Source organism: Artemia sp. Qi Xiang Cuo, chromosome 16, assembly GCF_049724085.1.
Source record: "Artemia sp. Qi Xiang Cuo chromosome 16, ASM4972408v1, whole genome shotgun sequence".
NCBI lineage: Eukaryota > Metazoa > Arthropoda > Branchiopoda > Anostraca > Artemiidae > Artemia > Artemia sp. Qi Xiang Cuo.
The window spans coordinates 16,231,742-16,251,888 of NC_142809.1; the positions used below are offsets into that span (position 1 = coordinate 16,231,742).

The 20,147-nt window shown below is 35.3% G+C and overlaps 1 protein-coding gene across 1 annotated transcript in view; it reads left to right on the forward strand.

Annotated features, from left to right (window-relative positions):
- The window catches only part of Snx27 (sorting nexin 27), a 73,985-nt gene that overhangs the window by 19,120 nt on the left and 34,718 nt on the right, over nt 1-20,147 (forward strand). Inside the window, exons 3-4 of the mRNA XM_089102611.1 lie at nt 6,908-7,036; nt 13,877-14,010. Of these exons, the coding sequence (XP_088958737.1) occupies nt 6,908-7,036; nt 13,877-14,010 (263 nt within the window). The remainder of the gene's footprint in view (nt 1-6,907; nt 7,037-13,876; nt 14,011-20,147) is intronic.

Consider the following 20,147-nt stretch of genomic DNA (forward strand, 5'->3'; position numbering starts at 1 on the left):
CTTTGGATACTTCAGTCGTGATGCAAACAAATTTATGATTTATTTGCTTAATTGTGTTTATGTCGTTGAATTTTTTTATATCGAGTTGTGTTCTAAACTTTTTTATCCAAAGAATTATAAGTTGGCTTCCGCTTCGTTTGGCTTGATTTCCCTTTCTCTTGAATTTTTGCTAATTCAACCCACTTGAGGCTGCCTATTGAGACATGGAATTTGCCCCTCCCCAGGTTTTTTTTTCATTTCCGCCACTGTGCTTCGCGCCAGAAAACCCTGTTCTAGACCTTCACTCAATTCAATTCTTAACAAAACAAAATGCCATTTCCTAATTCTAATTTTTTTTTTTTTTTGGCTTAGACCCTTCACAGCACAATATTTGTTTTTAAGTAATTTGCTTCCCTAAAAAGGAGTCTTAAGAGGTCCAATATAAGGGATAATACAGTTTTTAATAATATTTCAAAAATATCCGCTACTTCGCGGCAGGAAATGCTCTTTCCAAGCCATCCACTCGCTCTGAATTAGAAACTTTCACCAATTCAAACTTTTTTTCTTTTTTTTTACTTTTTTTTACAGAATATAATCAGCATAGTTTTGTACTTTCCTCACAAAGTAAAAGTGAAAATTTGCAAATTTTCTTCCGTTTTGGCAAAAATCTTTGAAGTTTGCCCCCCCCCAGAATTTATCTGAATTTACGCCACTGCTTATTAAACGGCCATTGTGTTTCAGGAGTCGTTCCTAAAGAGTTGGGACAAAAAGTAAAAATTTTAGCGTAAAGAGCAAGGTCTCGAGGAGTGGGCAATCCTTTTTATATACGAAATAATTTCTGTCCATTTTAAGTCGTTTCGAGGTTCCATTCTTGTGGTTTCGTGTTTGTTTTATTTTTATTCTTTTGTCGTACTAATATAAGTGAATAAATAAATATTAAAACGAGTAAACCTTGTATTGAAATATGGAAACCAAGCTTAAAAAGAACAAAAATCTTTTGCTATTGAAGTATAAATGAAACCCAAAACTAACAGAAATTAAATAAATAGTCGTACCAAATAATCATACAACAGGTACTAATATAAATGAATAAATAAATCTTAAAACGAGTACACCTTGTATTGAAATATGCAAATCAAGCTTAAAACGAACAAAAATATTTTACTATTGAAGCATAAATGAAAACCAAAACGAACAGAAATTAAATGTACAATCATACCAAATAAACATACAACAGATACTACTATAAATGAATAAAGAAATCTTAAAACGAATAAAGCTTTAATTAAATAGGCGAATCAAGATTGAAACGAACAAAAATCACTTCAAAGAAGAGTACGGGTACTACCTCCTTCCCTAACTGTAAAAATCTAAAACCAACTGTGTCATCGGCGCTTTACTGGAATGAATATATAACAAATAATTTCTTACGTACTTATTACAACATTGAAAATAAAAGAAAAATTACAGTAAAATTAAATTTTGAACTGGTGGGCTTTTCAGCAGCTGATATCATTATATATAGAATATTTTGTTTAATCTTACTTCTTCCCAAGACCGTTCACGACAAATTTAGTTTCATTACAAACAAAAGTTAAGCTACTGCCCTCTTTCCCTAACTGTAAAATTCTAAAGCCTACTGCATCATTGGCGCTTCATTAAAAGCGAATTATATTACAAATATTCTTTTTTCCGGTTATTACAACATTGAAAATGTTAAAATAAAAAATTACACTATTCAAATTTTACTTATTCAGATTTATTTATTTTTAAAAGAATTTTACTTTTTCAGTTTTATTTAATTATAATTAAACCTTTAGACTCCTTATAGTATATTAAATGCTAAATGCATATTAAGTGAGTTCAATACGTTGTGGCAATTAAATTTTTCTCTCTGTACTATTAAATGTTACATTGAGGGTTCTAGGCGAATACCCCCCCGGCGAATACCCCCGGAAAATACCCCCCCGGAAAATACCCCCCGCGGAAAATACTCCCCCGAAAAATACCCCCCGCGGAAAATAATCCCCCGAAAAAATACCCCCGCGGAAAATAAACCCCCGCGGAAAATACCCCCCCCCCAGAAAATACCCCCCTGCGGAAAATACCCCCCCCCCCAGAAAATACCCCCTGCGGAAAATACCCCCCCCCATGGAAAATAGCATAAATAACATAAAATTTAATCAGCGATCAAACAGTTCGTGGTAAACTAAGTAAGGAGCGACCCGGCTCAATAGTAACCGAAACTCTAAAAACCAGAATTTTGATACCAGTAGATACATCAAAAGAATCGGATCTTTATGCTGATTTCAAATATATAAGTTTCATCAAGTTTAGTCATACCCATAAAAAGTTACGAGCCTGAAAAACGCCTTATTTTCCTTATTTGCCTTATTTTTGAAAAAAGGGGGAAACATCCCCTAAAAGTGATATAATTTTAATGAAAATCAAACCATAAGATTAACCGCAACAGAAAACCCTACTGTAGATGTTCCAAGCTCCTATCTGCAAAAATGTTGAATCTTGTATTTTTTGCCAGAAGAAAGATCACGGATGCGTGTTTATTTGTTTGTTTTTTGTTTTTTTGCTCCAACCAAATCATATTGTGGAAAACTTGTTAGGGGTTACAAATTAGAACTTATATTTTCCTACTTATGGTCAAAATCTATTGGCAGGCAGCCAACAATGGGGCAACAAACATTTTTCCATGGTTTTCCTCTATTCTGCTTTTTTTCCTTTGGTTTCTTTATAATTCCTATATAGTCCCAAATTTCCAGGTGGGGGCCATGCCCCCCTGCCCCCTTGCCGGTGTCCATGGCCTTGTTGAGCCAAAAATGAGTAGAAATAAATTCAAATAATTTTCCAAGCGTAAAACTACCATAAATCACCATAAATAAATGAATTGAACCCAAAACGAACATAAATTACAATAAATAACCAATTCAAACTCAAAATAGTAACAATTAGCATGAGTAGGGCTGACAACCCCCACACCTCCTCAAGACCATAAATAAATAAATTGAACCCAAAACGAACAGAAATAACAATAAATAATTTATTCAAACTCAAAATAGCAACAATTAGCATAAGTAGGGCTGACAACCCCCACACCTCCTCAAGACCAGAAAGTAATTAGCACTTTACTGAAAACAGAATACATTTTAAATGTTTTCACTTTTTTGACTTCAGCAAATAAAGAAGTATTAAGACTATAAGGAATAAATATCAGAATATGTATATCAAACTGACAATACACGGTTATTATTATTTTTTTAAAAGTAAAGTGCAAATTATTATCTGGTCTGAAGAAGACATGGGTTTTGTCAGCCATAGTCCTTTTATTTTTTGCTCGTTTTGAGTTTGACTAGGCTATCTATTGTAATTTCTGTTAGTTTTGGGTTTCATTTATTTGTTAATGGTGATTTGTGGTAGTTTTACACTTTGAAGATCAGAAAAACAAACTCGTAGGATTTGATTACGCTTTTGTCCGTAAAAACTTAAACAATTTAGAATGTGTTGGCTCCCAAAGCCAACTAGCCTTTCAAAGGATAGCCAAACCTTCTTAAACTTTTTGGTGCCATTTGTTTTAGCTTAATTTTGATGATTGTTTACCTACATTTTTTTGCCAAAAATTGCAGAAGTTCATATGGAAGTTTTTTCAACACAAATGGATTTCTGTTTTTTTTTCTAAGTTTTTAAGACACTTCTGGTGGGTAAATTCCTCTTTTCCCGTTCCTTAGCACTTTTGAACGAAACTAAGAAAAAAACTCAAATAAAAGCTTCAAATTTAGAAACCTCATTTTCCACAGGGGGGGGGAGGGTATTTTCTGCTTGAGTATTTTCCAAGGAGGGAGTATTTTCCGCGGAGGTTATTTTCCGTGTGTGTGGGGGGGGGGGTGCCTTTTCCGGGGGGTTAAACACTCCCCATTCACTATATTCATTGTTATTTTACTATGTTCTTGGCAGTATATTTGGCTTTAAAATACACTTATTAATTTCTATCTATCTTATTTGCAGAATAATTGTATCAAACATACTTTGCATGCAGACCCGCTATGCTTACCCCCCCCCCCTAATGTGCAAATCTATAGCACAAATTTATTTCTAAAATAAGGAAAAAACTAACAAAAAAAACCGGTATGTTCTCGAATTTTACTCAGCGTAAATTTGAGTGAGTGGCGCACAATACCCAAGCACCAAAATTCCTTCCCCCTACGGAAATTAAAAAAATAAAACTCGAATAAAATTCTCAAATTTAGAAAGCCTTATTTTCCACGGGGGGGGGGAGATTTTCTGGGAGGATTTTTACGTGGGGGGTATTCGCAAGTGGGGGGGGGGGTAAGCGCCGGCCAACACATTAAGATGCCTACTGTTACAGAAATTTTACCACTACGGCACAGCGGGTGTGGGCGGTTCTATCAAACAACAATCTGACCATGATGATCTGAAATCAGGTTCCTTCCGGGTTAGCCTGTTGGTAACATGGTTTCTGAATATAACGGAAATATGTGACGATTCAAGTTAAAAAAAAAGTCCTGGCATCATATTTGTTGTGAGTCTTATTTTATATTTATCTTGCTTATATCACGGTCTTCAAATATTAGAGTCTTTACCTCACTTTCAAATTTTTCATTGAGGGCTTCCCCCAGAGCAGTTGCCCACTTGCTTGTCTGTGGCAGCACCTTAGGATCTCTCCAGAGAGCAGATTCTTTCTTCAAGGCTTGTAAATTTGGTGTCAATTTCAGCTTTTAGTTCAACTTTTAAATTGGAAAAAGAGTCCTTAACTGCTTCTTTGATTTTCAAATCCATGTTCTTAATTGTGTTGCCAAGGCTACTCAGTGAGTTTGTTATGCTACTTTCCACAATTTTTTCTATTTCAGAAGCATTTACACTACTCTTTGGGTTGCCCTTGCACATGGGGCATTTCTACTTACAGTCCATGCAACAAGTCATTTTTGTTAATATGATATATTCAGCCTCTGAAAGATGAAGACAATCTGCACACAACCATTGGTCACATGCATTACAGTTCATGGCATTTGAGTACATTCAGATTATCTTCACATGCTGCACACTTGTCCATACCCTTTACTGGGCTAATATGTTTCAGTTTGCTTGCCATATCACAATAGCCTATTAGCAACACTGAAATCCAGAATTGAAAAAACAGGAAAGTCCAAATCTCCAAATAAATAATGACTCCAATTTAAAAATTAAAAAAACATGATGCAGGGATCCTTTGACTAAGCAAGATTTCTTCCTTTTCTTCAAAATATTGAATTTTGAATAGGTGTCAGGATTTGAAAAACAGATTCTATGTATTATAAAAGTATTACATTAAGAAGGTATTTTTGTTTATTGCTTATTGTCACCTTCTTCTGGCAAACTTTCTAGAAAAGTATTCCATACTACTGTTTTCCATCAGCCAGGAGGGGGCGGAAGCCCCCTTCTGGCTGAATGATACTGCCTTATTTTTATATTTTTGTTCCGAAATTTCTAATATATAGTATTAAAAGCACCCATTAGATCAGGGACGCCCCCCCCCCCCCTGGAATTCAGCTTATGGGCGCCTATGTGCATCAGTACCAAATTGTACGATTTGAAAATCCAGTTTCTGAAATTCTTTGTTCCATTGTCAATTTAGATCTTGTTTTAAGAATCTGATTTTTTATTGGGAAGAGCAGGTTCCATTCTTGTGGTTTCGTGTTTGTTTAATTTTTATTCTTTCGTTATACTAATATAAATGAATAAATAAATCTTAAAACGAGTAAAGCTTATATTGTATATGCAAATCAAGCTTAAAACGAACAAAAGTATTTTGCTTTTGAAGCATAAATGAAACCCAAAACGAACAGAAATTAAATAAACAATCATACCAAACAAGCATACAACAGGTACTAATATATATTTAATTTTAATTTTTTTAATTTACTAATATATTTATAATTTTAATTTTTATTGGGAAGATTTTTATTGTTGTTTCGCTCTTTTTCTTTGAAAAATTAAGAGTACAAAAACGGGTTTTCGTCCATATCACCTGTATTAGCTTTGTTCAAATTTAAGGCCCTTTAATTGCCAGTTAGAGCAACGAATGGACAAATTAACCATAAATCTACATTCATTTGTTGTTTTGTTCATTGATCTTGGTTATGATGTTTTTGTTGTTTCGATATTGTGAGAAATAAAAATATTCAATTCGAAATAAAGATTGTTTTATATAATATACGAAAGTTTGTTGAAGAATCAAACATTAGGATACACTGTGGTAGCGCAGGGGCTAGAAGTGCGCTTTCTGAGTAATAGATCGACGGTTCAACCCCGCTTGTCGCAAGGAAAATGCTAGTATTAACAGGGTATTCAATAATTTTTTAGTCTAATATATAATTATGTTGTTCGAATATATTAGTTTTTACAAAAATATACTACTGTCTTACTTTTGCATAATGAGATTTACCGTTGATGATGACTGCTCTTAGATATAGAGCTGAGATATTCATTTAGAATTTTTTCCCTGTCTTAAAATAATTCCTCGTTGTTCTATCTTTTTTTTTATTATGGAAAGGTTTGGTCTCTGTAGTTATTTACATCAAAATTTCTTCAATACAAGCCTATTTTTTTTTCAGATTCTCCTAATTATTTGATAGAGTTTGGTATATTCTTGATGGCACAAATTAAATTTTTAAGGGAGTTATATATGCTTTATTAAAATAAACTGGATGTTCATCCAGTTTTCCTCTCTAAACTAAACATTTAAAAAAAAATCTTATTCTAGTGCATAATATTTCCTTAAATCCTACATGGATTTGACATTAAAAATACATAAATTTGAATGGATCTGAAACTAAAAGTCTACTAAGTTTGTTTTTACAAAACGATTGTCGAGTTGAAAAACCATGTAAAGTGTGGGCTTATTTTGTTTCCTTTACAGGATGCCGAAAAATTAGAACCTACGGAGGAGACCACTGGTTATTCATATATAGATTATACTGAGAAAAGATCACTGCCAATTTCAGTCCCTGATTATCACTATGTTGAAAGAAAGGCTGAGAAATTTGTGGTAAGTACTTGACAAAGGCACCTAAAATCATAGGCAGCGCCATAGCGCTGCCTCAGTAAAGAACGATGTTGGCACAATGTATTATTTATTTATTTATTATTTTTCTTTTGGTTCTTGGTCTTAGACCAGGGCACTTCCTATCAAAGGAGTTGTCATAGAAACTTCGAAAAGGGCTCATTCGATTGGAAATTGGAGTGGATTGTGCCCTTTTTGATAGTCGAAAAAGATTGGAAGGCATCTAACACCCCTGCCACGCCCACCATTTCCCCAAACACATCCAATCAACATCTTGAGATTGCCATTTTGTTCAATGTAGCTGATTTCTGCATAGAAATTATTTTTCTGAGGAGGGCACTCACCCACAGTCCTCAGGACAACGGTCGTAAGTTAGGCCCTGGGGGTATATAAGGTTTTATGTTTTGGTCTTGGAATGGCATAGGGTTTTTGAGCAATACTCATGTTAATTTCTGTTCGTTTTGAGTTTGACTCGGTTATTTATTGTAATTTCTGTCCGTTTTGGGTTTTATTTATTTATTGATGCTGATTTTTGGGAGTTTCATGCCTGGTAGATTTTTTTATTTTATTTTTGCTCATTTTTGGTTTAATGGAGTTCTTTACTTTTCTTTGAAAAACTTATTTTGTGGAAAAAGTTTTTTTAATTAATATACATAAAGAACAGATGACATTATGAAGCAACTTACAAGTCCAGTGTGTGTGTGACTTATCACAAACTTATCATAGTTAGGGTTTGGGGGCACCATGTTTAGTCACAAGACTCAGTATTCTTGGTGTTTCTATCTGATAATAATTCCTTTATAAATTCCGTGATTTTTGATTGTTTCTAACTTTTGTGACATGTTGATTTTTTGTGACATGTTCATTATATATATATATATATATATATATATATATATATGTATATATATATATATATATATATATATATATATATATATATATATATATATATATATATATATATATATATATATATATATATATATATATATATATATATATATATATATATATATATATATATATATATATATATATATATATATACATTTATTGACTCTGAATGCAAACTTGACCCATCTGCGCTTGCTATAACCAATTTTGGAATAATTCATATCCATCTTATGATGTGGTCTCCATCCTGAATCGACAATTTTCATGGTTCATTTGCAACTAAATTATAAGTCTACTAAACAATCTTAGCATGGAAAATGATCCTAACCAAAGTGGGCGAAAATACAGAGTATTTTTGTGCCTCAAATCTAACCTAAAGCTTGAAAGGGAAAAGATGACATCTCTGTTTGTGGTTTATGGGGTAAGAAAACAAGTCTAACCTATATATTAATAGGGAAAAGGTGAAATATCAATTTGTCTGTAGTGATATAAGTAAGTCTCAACGGAAGATTTTTAAAATGATTCCTATACAAATATATATGGCAATCCTTATCATTTGTAATTTAACTCACTTTAGGCTTCCTGAAATTCATATTGGTAACAGTGAATGGCTATTTCCAATATTAGAATATGTTACCCTGTATTTTTAAGCCTTACCTTAGATCTTCCTGTGCCTCCAGAGGCACCCAGGGCATCAAGAAAGAGTCGCCAATCTTCTCGCAAATTTGGTGCTGCCAGTATATCATCCCACTGAGGGCGGATTCAGGTGTTTAAGTTTCACAGATTTGTCTTGTAAGTTTGGTGTTTCTGGGTCTGTCTCTGCGGCGTGTACCGGATTGTTTCCAGTGGAGCGCTGCATTCGGTAGTCGGGGATTGTTCATACGTAGTACGTGACCAACAATCGACGAACTCTTATTACGTATGTCACAAGAGGCTGACCCGTTTTATCACGGATGAATAAGTAAATATTATCTGAAAGGCTGTAAAGGACTCTGAAGGAACTTGACGTTTTTTTTTTACCGAATAAAATTCATATTCTGGAAAGTAAATGTATTTTGAAAGAGAAATAGGCTTGTTTGGAGATTGAGCTTAACGCTGCTCAGTTAAAGGGTGTTTACTGGACAGTTTTGTTTTTATATAAAATTCAAGTTATGGTTTATTTAGAAAAGTGACTCATAGCAAGGAATTGCTGAATTTGCGCTTCCTAGTCAACGAAAAAAGAGAGAGAAAACAAATCTAATTAAATGATAGAAAAGTACATAATTAAGTTTTAATATTTGATTTGAATCTTTTATAGTAAACCCCTCGGGCAATGAAATTGGTTTTAATTAAGAATGGTGTAACAGTAAAAAAAAATATGTGGAATTAAACATTGAAGCTACTACTACTAACAACTAAATGTAGTACCAATTCACCTGAGGCCATCGCAGCTGCGCACCCTGCTCCTCCGCCTCAACTATTCAAAGTTCCACTCTTTGCTTACTCCAACAAATTTACTCCTTTTAATGCTTTGTCATGACCTCTCCTCTCTATTTAGGGATGGACTGCTTTTCGTTTGGCTCCAGATGGAAGGTCAGGTTGTCCTCATCGTCATCTGCCATCGCTCGTCGATAAACCGATGTTTGCCATCTTACCCTTTCTTTCATTATAGCCCTAGAAAGTAGGATCGAACTACAATATTTGTACAGCTTATTAATAGATATAGGCTGAGTCAAAGGAACACCTAAAACTTTTCTTAAACAATACTTACAAAAATTTTATTTTCATGCAATTTATTCAGTTTTATTCAGCCAATAAATTTACGACAAAAATACTTCAACATAGAATCCCCCGTAAGGCTCTATGGCCAGGGAAAAAACAAGGGAAAAACAGAAATGGCACAAATACAAAAGAAGAGAAGAAAATTATTTTCAATATAATGTATTTCAACCTTTCAAAGACTCAACACACACAAAAAAAAGAAAAAAACAACGACAATATTTAAAAGACCGAAACAAAAAGCGATTTTAAGAGACCCCCCTCCTCCCAAAAAAAAGAAGATGTAGGACAATCCAATAAACTAAACCAAATCCCAAATATATATTTGAAACCAAGCCACAAAATATATTAGATAAACATATCTCCTTCAGCCTCTGGAAGCGCCCATGTTTCAGAGCCACACTTGACCGCAGTCATTATCTTGGCATCCAATACTCTAGTCTAGCTTCGTTCACGTCCTTCTTCCTGTTCTTCCAAACTTGTTTCAACTGAGAAAAAAAACCCTGCGCCATGACTATTTCACTTTGACTCCTGCCATCCTCAATTCTACTAGGAATACTATCCAGGTAAATGAAGTTGTCCACTTGATCAATATTCTTGTAACCCACCATTAATTCGTCACCTGGATTAACTTGGTCTAAGCAACTTAGTATTTTTAGCATAAAATAAATGAAGAACAAAATGTAGCCAAGTGGATAAATCAATTAAAGTTATAGATAAAACTAATTTTGAAATAAAAATAGTCTGCAATTTACAAGATGAAGAATCTCCACAGGAGTAAAAACTAGTCAAAAAGTAAATACACAGGAAAAATTGAAAAAAATAAATAATAGAAAAATAGAAAAAGGGTAAGCAGCTTTTTTCAATGAATTAGTGTAGTAGTCTACAACAGATGGGATAAAGCTGAGTTTGTGTCTTGAAGTTTTGTAATGGACACTTTTAGTATATGGGGAGTTGAACAAAGAATCTTATTAAGAGGGTTCATCATAGCACTAAGGCCAAAATTTGAGCTTATGTCTTTCCCTTAGTGTATCCATATTAGCCTTCTCGTGCAGGTAAATTTGTTTTTTATTTATAACTGTTTAAATTTGAGCGATTTGTTCATCTTTTCAACTCTGCACGTCCCCTAATATTCTCTATTCTAAGTTAATGCACTGCTAGATCTGCTCTGCTCCTTTTAGATTTGGTAAACATATAGATGCACAAATATACATCCATATCAGCTGCGTATTTAGAGGGGGCAGGGGGCTTGCCCCCCCCCCCCGAAAATCCCCCCAAAATTCTTAGAGTTTAATGACATGCTGCAGTTTCCTTGATTTTTTGTTGTATATTTCGGTAATATATTTCTCCCCTTTACAGATCTTTTATATATCTGTCTAGATCTAGATCCTACATTTTTAAGATCTGTCTCTTGTCCTTAGCCGAGGCTTGTCATTCCTTCGGTCTTTTCATCCCTTTGCTGGAGTCTCCGGCAAGTCTTATCGTGATTACGTTTGACCAGGTTGAAAGCTGCGCGAGCTTTGCTGCTAGTATTTGACTCGACGTGATTCAGTAATATTTAAAAAGATAGCGCAACATATATTGACATGTATCTTAATGGTTAAACGAAACTGTCTACAATCTCTTTATCTTTTTTTCCCACAAACATTGCGAGTAGTTGATTATAGTAGTAGTAGTAGTAAATGAGTGTAGTGATGAGTAGTAGTAGATGCAAGGAGTGCTTTGACTCCTACTGTTCCAGCTGCTGAGGCAAGGGTATAATCCCATTCTTGGCGAATCCATTCCAGTCAATAGGATTATTATTGAATGGCCTTTTTTTTTTATCGCAACTATATGCACAATTTTCCTTTTTCATGTTTTGAATTGCCCGAGAAAAATTGAACAATAAAAATGAAACAGATTAGCTTTAGAACAGCATTGCATTGATGCTACTTCTCCAGATCAGTTTTCTTTTGGGTTTAGATCTACAATCATTGTCAACTATGTTAACCAACATGAAAACTTCAACAATGGTGTAAATAACATATTTCACTTCAAATTCTAATATAATAATTTATTTGTAAATCCTAACCGTATTATTACACCAAATTTCTTCAATATCTCAGAAAAGTTACGAAATTCTTAAAACTTTTTGAGTTACAAAGCGGCGGTCGTAAGTCCATAACTCTATCAGAGAGGCTACGCTGCACAGCGGAGTAGTTTTTTGACAGAACTATTATTTACTTAGCAGTTTCAACAATTCAAAACACATTGAAAGGGGTTTAGGGGTGTTTTAATTTATTAAGAAAGATGGGGTGAAATGTAGACGATACAATAACTAGAGTTACAGTGACTGCTTTATAATTACCAAATTTCTAATCTCGTAATGCAAGCTGAAAAAAAAACCCAGCTCGCACGATTGTTGGTCGTTTTAACCAACAAAATGTGCCATAAAATTCTTGTTGAATAAGAGAGAAGTACAGTTGATAAACTAAGGTATGCAAGAACGGATTTTTGGACAACACATTTTTATTTATTTACGCCCGCCTACAAAAAAGAAAAAAAGTGGAGAACAAAATGAAGAAGAAGAAAAGAATATCACACTGAAATTTAAGTATAAGTCAGCTTTTCATATGAAGAATCAATCAATCAACGAAAATATTTATTACCTTAAACAATATATAAGAGTTCAGAACGGATTAAAAGAAAATGAAAAGGAAAGAAAGAACATTCGCACAGAAAAAATACTGTTGCAAATAACATGACATGCAAATAACGTCCAAATAAACCACTGAATAGTCTACAAATAATCCACTCATACATAGCATTATTGAGGCTGTTCGATTTATCCAGCTAGGGGGGGGGGGGAAGCAATTTAAAAACTTTAAATTTTATAACTAAACTAACTAACTAAGAATAAGAATAATTTGAATTTTCAGTGTGTGTTTGTGTCCTTTTTCTTCTTTGTTTTCTTTTTGTTTTCTTTAGTGACTACTCCGTCTACTGTACCTTTTGTACCTTTTTTTGACGGGCAATAAATGAATAATAATAATAATAAAACTAGCTCTAACTAAGAATGAAAATAACTAACCAACTAAGAACTTTCTAAACTTTAGTTTAGAAAATTCAGGTTAACCTGAATTTTCTTGAGAATATCCTGGCTGGTTTACCTTGACTAAACTTAATTCAGTTTAAATTGGATGTGTTCTAGTTCTAGCTCTGGATATTGGATAAACTTCTATTATGAAGTTTGTATTTGGCTGATTCCGAAAATAGTGTTAGTTGAACGTTGGTTTTTGTAAAAATATAATTGGTAACTATTTTAATGGATTCAGTTTTAGCAACTTAAACTTCTTACTTACAGACTTGGTCTTCCCAAAAACGGTGGGAATATAAGGGGGAAACGGTCCTCTCCATCATGACCTCTCTAGTGCTTTTGACCAAAAATGCTAAAGGAACGGCCTTTACAGTGCAGCACTCTACTCGGGATAATGGCCAAGTGTCACTCTTTGTCATCTACGTCTTCTAAATCCAGGAGAGATGCAAACAAAATATTATGGTTAAGACAACCTTCAACCGTTCGCACCACGTGCCCCCAATAATGCTATCGACAGCTTTTCACTTTGTCAGTCATAAGTGGCTGTATGATCTTTTCTAGGATAAAGACGTTGACGACCTTTTCTGATCATCAAGGGTGCGATTGAGGCAATTATTTCCGGAAATCTTTGTATGCGCTTTTGAAGCTGCTTGGATAACGCCCAAGATTTGCATCCGTACATTAGCACAAAGATGATGTTGCTGTTAAAGAACTACAGTTTAAGCTTCAGAGAGTTTGTGGAGTTTCTCCACACGTTCCTTAACTTGTCAAAGGCATTACCAGTGCAAGCAATACGTGCAATAATTTCGCGATCTTCGATCCCATCAGATTGATGATCCACCCGAGTTGTTTAAAGTTCTCAACCTCCCCCAAAACGTCAAACTTCAAGAGCTTCTATGTCAAAAGTTACTTTTTTTCGTATTCCATTTTAGCACTGAATCATTTAAATGTTAGAAACAGCAAGTTCGTCTAAAATTTAGGAAAAACTTACTAAAATTTGGTTTAACCAAAAAGCTTGGTTTAATACTTGTATAGCTTCTCTCATGATTAAGAGCATTGAATGCTTTTCAAGCCGTAAATGTTTCTCTTTTTAGGTTTATGATATTTACATGGCTGGAAGGCATTTATGTTCTCATCGTTATAATGAATTTGTAGAGCTTCATAATAACTTAAAAAGGGAATTTATCGGATTTAATTTCCCCAAATTACCTGGCAAATGGCCCTTTGCGTAAGTATTTTCTAAATTACTCAATTAATTATTTCACCATGTTAGAATGAATATTATTTTTGGTGAACGACCAACGCTCTCTTTTAGAGACACTTAGCTAAATAATTACCTTAATATGTGGAAAGTTAAATGTAGCTAAATGTTAAAACTTAAATTTAGAAAGTGTAGAAAATGTAGTTAAATGTGGAAAGTTAAATATAGGTATGCTTTACTCGACATCAATTTTTATGTTGAGAACTCGAATAGTAAATTCTCTCGGAAGGAAAGTTCTTTATCAGTGTTTACCATATACTGTAGCATATGCTTCATAATATATAGTATAATGTATACTGTTTAACACTATATATGAAGAAAAAAAACAAACTAATTTATATTAACACGTAAGCGAGATTCCCAAAACGCATAAACAGTAAACACTCGTAATACATAACGCATAAATAGCTGTTTTATTAAAGCGATGGCGACAAAACTATTTTTCCATTAAACAAGATAATTAAGGGGAAAATTTGTTCTAATTTCTCTAGATCGTCTAAGAAATCGGTCGTTTTGCTGATCCATTTTGATAGTAAAATCAAATATTACAAATTTTCGAATAATATACCTGTTTTTGATCCATAGTGAAATTCCAAGAAAATATTCACACAACCGGAAAAAGTACACGCGAATATGCTTTTTATCACTTTTACTTAAAAACTCCAAAAATGGAACGAGGAAAAATACATGAGGTACAAACATTGAATTATAAATTATAGCAATTGTTTGTTTATCAATACGACCTTTCACCCTGAATAGCAGGTCATAAGTTTTCCTAAGTTTCCCCAATACAGAAGATAACACCAATTCCCGCGTAGCTTCAATTGACGGGCCAAAAGGCATCCCAAGGTATTTAATGGAATCTTTATTAAAAATATTCAATGATCCCACCCTAATTGAATGATGCTGGAAATCACTTACTTCACTATATCAGAAAAAAGTCGACAACTATACTCTGTTATGGGCTTGATCCAGCAGTTGTTGTTTCCTCATTTGCTGTGGCGGTTCTGGCATCTGTTGCGCCTGGGGAAAATATTGATTAGCCCTCCCCCTCTGTCTCTAAATTTCCATTTATTAATAAAATTTTGCCAACTGCGTCCTCCACTTTATCTTAATGAAAATAAAATCTCTAGCGCCCCTAAAATTTCTGTGCCCGGGGCAAATGCCTCCTCTGTCCTCCTTCTAAAACTACCTCCGGATGTAATACTGGCAAGGATAACTCTTGGTGAACGACGAAGGAGAATATCTTCCAGTAAATTGTAAAACTGACCCTGAGTGGCAAAACCCTTAAGCTTGCACCTAAGAATAGGCCAAACAGGGACCTTAGACAGAAACTTTACTCATTCCTTGTATTTTACTATCAGCAAGTCTAACGTTCAGCGTTTTCTCCTGAAGCCCTGCTGCCTATCTGTTAATAGATTGCTTGATTGTAAGAATTTGTAAAAAATGCTTTTTTGAAATAATTTTGAAAAGTTTGGTTATGCAGAAATAAAAACTAATAGGTCGAAAGAAGCCAATATTACTTGGAGCAGTCTCTACTTTTTTTAAGTGGGGAGCACACAGGGAACTTTCCATGACTTAGGAAATAAGCTAGTGGTTAAAGAATTTGTTGAAAAATATGGTGAAATAACCAACATGTTCAGGGGTACGTATTTTGATGATTAAATTAGGAACTTGATTAGGACCAGAAGGGAAGGGCCTGTTTTGCCCCACAGCAATGTCAAGTTGGATCTTTCATGAGTTTGCCAAACCAGAACTGCGACTGCAAATAGCGTTGAGCGACGACCGGAGGAGCACCATCTCTTGATGAAATTAAACATGTAGTAGAAAAAACAGTATTACGCTGGATTTTTTGATTAGAAGATCGTTTCTCTAATTATTTTAAGATGATTTTAAAATATCGAATATCCTAAACTTTGTCTGTGAGGGGGGCTAGGTCTTCAAATACCATTTCGCAGAATGATTTTAATATATCGAATCTCCTAAACTTTGTCTGTGAGGGGGGCTAGGTCTTCAAATACCATTTCGCAGAATGATTTTAATATATCGAATCTCCTAAACTTTGTCTGTGAGGGGGCTAGGTCTTCAAATACCATTTCGCAGAATGATTTTAATATATCGAATCTCCTAAACTTTGTCGGTGTAGGGGGTTAGAATTTTTGACTAGAAGGTGGTTTGTTTTGGTGGACTCCTTGGGCTGCTCAGCCTACTGCTTGGTATGTTAGTTTAATATGGGTCACCTCTCCATCGTGATATAACATTTACAGGTATGAATTATAATTAGTAGGAGGTAATAGGTCCGAACTTGTGCAGGACTCCGGGCTTCGTTGGAAGGATTGGACAGTCATGTGCTGACAACCATGTAGTGACAAAGATGGGTATGCTTGTTAGACTAAGACATGCCGTATAAAAAGTTTTGATGAATGTATATTTTTATGAAAAGGAAGAAGTACACATCGTGGTAGCTCCGAAAGGTCCCCTTCCCTATCCAAAACATATAGGAGATCTAAGCCTGCCAATAAGATAATATTTTTTTGATTTCATACAGCCTCCCCCTTCCCATTAAAATCCCTTGATAATATACATTGCTTTAACTTCTGAGGTATGTGCAAATATTCAATGAGTATTAGTAGCAAGATGTGTACCACCTTATCCAAAGGCTTTCTATTTATTCGTTTTTTGTTCAAAATTAAAAAAGTCAAGGAGGACAAAGCAATGCTTTGACGCAATTTTCAAGTATGTATTACTGATTGAGAAGTGTGTAAGTTGTTGTCTCTTTAGAGTGCTACAGGTTTGGAACAAGCATTAGATTCAGCCTACAGAAAAACTTCAGTGAGGGTCCTATCCTTCCATAGTATACTAAATAAAGACTTTAAACAGGGTAGTGTTATATACTAGAATAATATTACTGCTGTTAAGGTAGGAGAGATGAGTAATGAGTTTAGGATGAAACCAGGAGTTGAGCAGGGTTGTGTCTTATTTCTTTAAACATAGCTTATTTGATTGAGTTTTTCCTAAGAATATAGCAAAAGTTTTTGGAAACTTTCGGGGCGGGTAAAACTCCTCGGTTCAATTTACAGAGACAAGTTTAGTATCCTAGATAAAAGTTTTATGTGAAGTAAAATAATTTATTGGAGGTTTCGAGAATTAAGGGTGTGACAGTAGACTTGAAAATTAATGTGAAGCATACTGAGTCGCTTAAATGAAAGATTGAGAAACCTATGTTAGGGGACGAGAAGATCTGGCAAACGGATAGCTTCATTGACCTAGGTAGCGTATTAGTCGGAGTGAGTGAAGATGCATAAAGGTAGAATTGCCAAGGCGCACGATTTTTATTCTCAGTTGAAACAAGTTTTGAAGAACAGGAAGAAAGATTAAGATGCAGGAAGCCATAGTAATATCAATGGTCAATTGTAACTCTAAAAGTGGTGGGGGCGGGGGGGGGGAAGGGCTATGAAAGGTTGAAGAAGATGTGCTAGATGTTTTTTGGTGAAATTGTCCGGGGGTCCAAATTGCCTAAGGATTCAGATACTCGTTTGAACGACCGTATATCATACAATAAGCTTTCAATAAGATGTGGTCCAATCCCACTTTCTTGAGGTATAAGTAAAAAAAGGTTAGGCTGGTTATGTCACGTTCTGTGGATGAAGAAGAATAGGTTTCCAACAGTCGAATTAGCAATCCAGCTGAGGTAAATGAAAAGTAGGGTGTTCTTTAATGGGATAGAAAGAGTTCAAACGAACGAATCAAAAGGAAATCGGAGCTTCCTGGGAGAGAGTAAAGACTGAAACTCTGAGGAGGTTACGGTGAAGGAGGACCGCGTTGAGCTATGTTGGCTGAGGGTGCTTTGTGCCGTGGTGAGTTGTCAGCAGTAGTGTTAGTAGTAGGCTAGACCTCTTACGTACTTCTCAGCTAGTTAGATTTATGTGTTGAATACAATTAGTCATTTGGATATCATTAGGTTATTATGGGGGATTAGGTTATTATAGGGGATTATGGGGGATTATCATGGGGGATATATCATAGGGGATTATGGCTGCTTTTTAAACCTTCTCCTGTTGATTAACAAATGTTTGAACTCTTGGAATAACGGCAATTGACGGGAAAGCACTAAATTTAGAGGAAGAAAGAGCCTCCCTGAAAGCTCTGGACTGCTGTTTTGCTGGTGTATCTTTAATTTAGATTCACTTCTTTGGTTGTCCTGCGCCCGACCGACCGTGCGACCATAATCTTTGAAGACTTTTATGAATGAGACCCACTCCTCACCAGTTTTAATATGCCTTTATGTTGTACGCGTGTTCCTTCTAGCCAAAATGCCATCATGCACTGAATTTTGAGCCAGGCATTTCCCGTGAATTACCCTCAATTTCTATTGAGTAAACAAATTGTAGTATTGTGTGAGGCATTGTAGTTTGCTCTTTAATGTAAGATTCCTTACTTAGATTTAGGTCCTCTGATGCCGGCTGGTGCCAAAGGCAACAACTGTGCCTCTCCACGACTACCTCTCTTTTGCTTTAGACCAAGATCTTCGAGGACGATCTGGACAGTGCAGCATCCTTCTCAAGGCATTGGCTGAGTGTCGCCCTGTGTCGTCCGTGTCTTATAATGTTGGGAGGGGTCCAACACCATACATCATTAGGAGGTGGCCCTTGCCCATCCGCACCATGTGACCTTCGGAGCCTATCGGTCTAGCGATGCATTCTTATGGTCAATTTGTGTTTTATTTTTGGGGATACTTCTAGATTACATTTAGCTGTAACAACCACCTGGTCACAGGCATGCGGTTTTTTTTCAGACTGCACAGGCAAATCATGTACATTTTTTTTCACCGTGCATCTAATAAAATAAAATCAATACCAGTAATGAAAGCTCTGTTTTATCCTTTTCCACTGTTCCTTTTTGAGACGGTAGTCAATTTGCTCCTTCGAATGATTTAAGACGGGAAAGCTTAAGGAATGCAGTGTAGTGGCGTCAATTCACGAAAAGGTAGGGGCGGGGGGCAAGGATTTTTTTTAAAAATAAAGATAAAAAAAATACAGAACAACATTGAGCAAATCCACCAAAAACAAGGGGTAGCGGTGACTTCGCTGCTTGGAGAAATTGTCGACTAATCTATTCAAATATAGTTTCTTTACCTCCTCTTTTTCAACGGCCATGATCATAAGATCACTGAGTGTCATTTCCCATCGTCGATTGCAGATAATCCTTCCTATGCCCTAATGCCAAGAAGAATAGCTCATTGCTGACAGTGGTTACAGGCAAGGTAGCAACTACAGAGCAGAGTAAGCAATTGGGAGTTCGGAAAAAATTTCTATAGTTCAGAGAAGAAGATCCATTTTTGAATTATCACTTTTTGACAGATGCAGCTTTGCAAGAGAGGGGTGGGATTCTATGGCATAGTTATCGACACCGAGAATCCCTTAATAATGACACATAAATCTTTCCACTTTCGATTATTCGAGAAAATCGGAACTTGAGGGGTCGAAGGCAGATAAAGTGTCAAGCAGAGGCATATTTTGCATGAAATGTAGGGCCATCTCGCTCCTGAAACTGTCTATTACCTCGAAGTACAGAAGTTTTACCGGAGTCGGATTGAACTGGCTGACTGGTATTGCGTTTACCGGGTGTTGAGTTTGAAAGAAGGCCTCTAAACGAATGGAAATGGCTTGACTTCTCTTGCTTCGAGCACTGATTTTAGATGGTGGAGATTTCGATTCTTAGACATCGTGTAAAGCCAAGAATTTGGATACGTTTTTGCTTAAGTTGTTCCATTCGTTATCGTTTCTCAGCTTTCGGAGAGTCTCACATGTCCCAGAAATCAGTGCAAGTACCTTATAAATCAGCAAACTTTCAGATTGATGTTGCTCTGATAAACAATTTACAATGACTAACACTTTTTCTATTATGTGCATATTTGAGAAAAAAGAGGCAGAGTTGATTTTGTTCAGTAGTCCTTTTGTTTCAAACGCTGCCTCACCGTTGGGACTGTCAGAGACTGCGGCTAGCACAGCAAGAACACATTCAAATCTGGCCATCACCGTGGAAAACTAGCGAGTCTGGACGGTCTTCTAGAATTCTAAGACCATTTGACTGCTAATATTCTG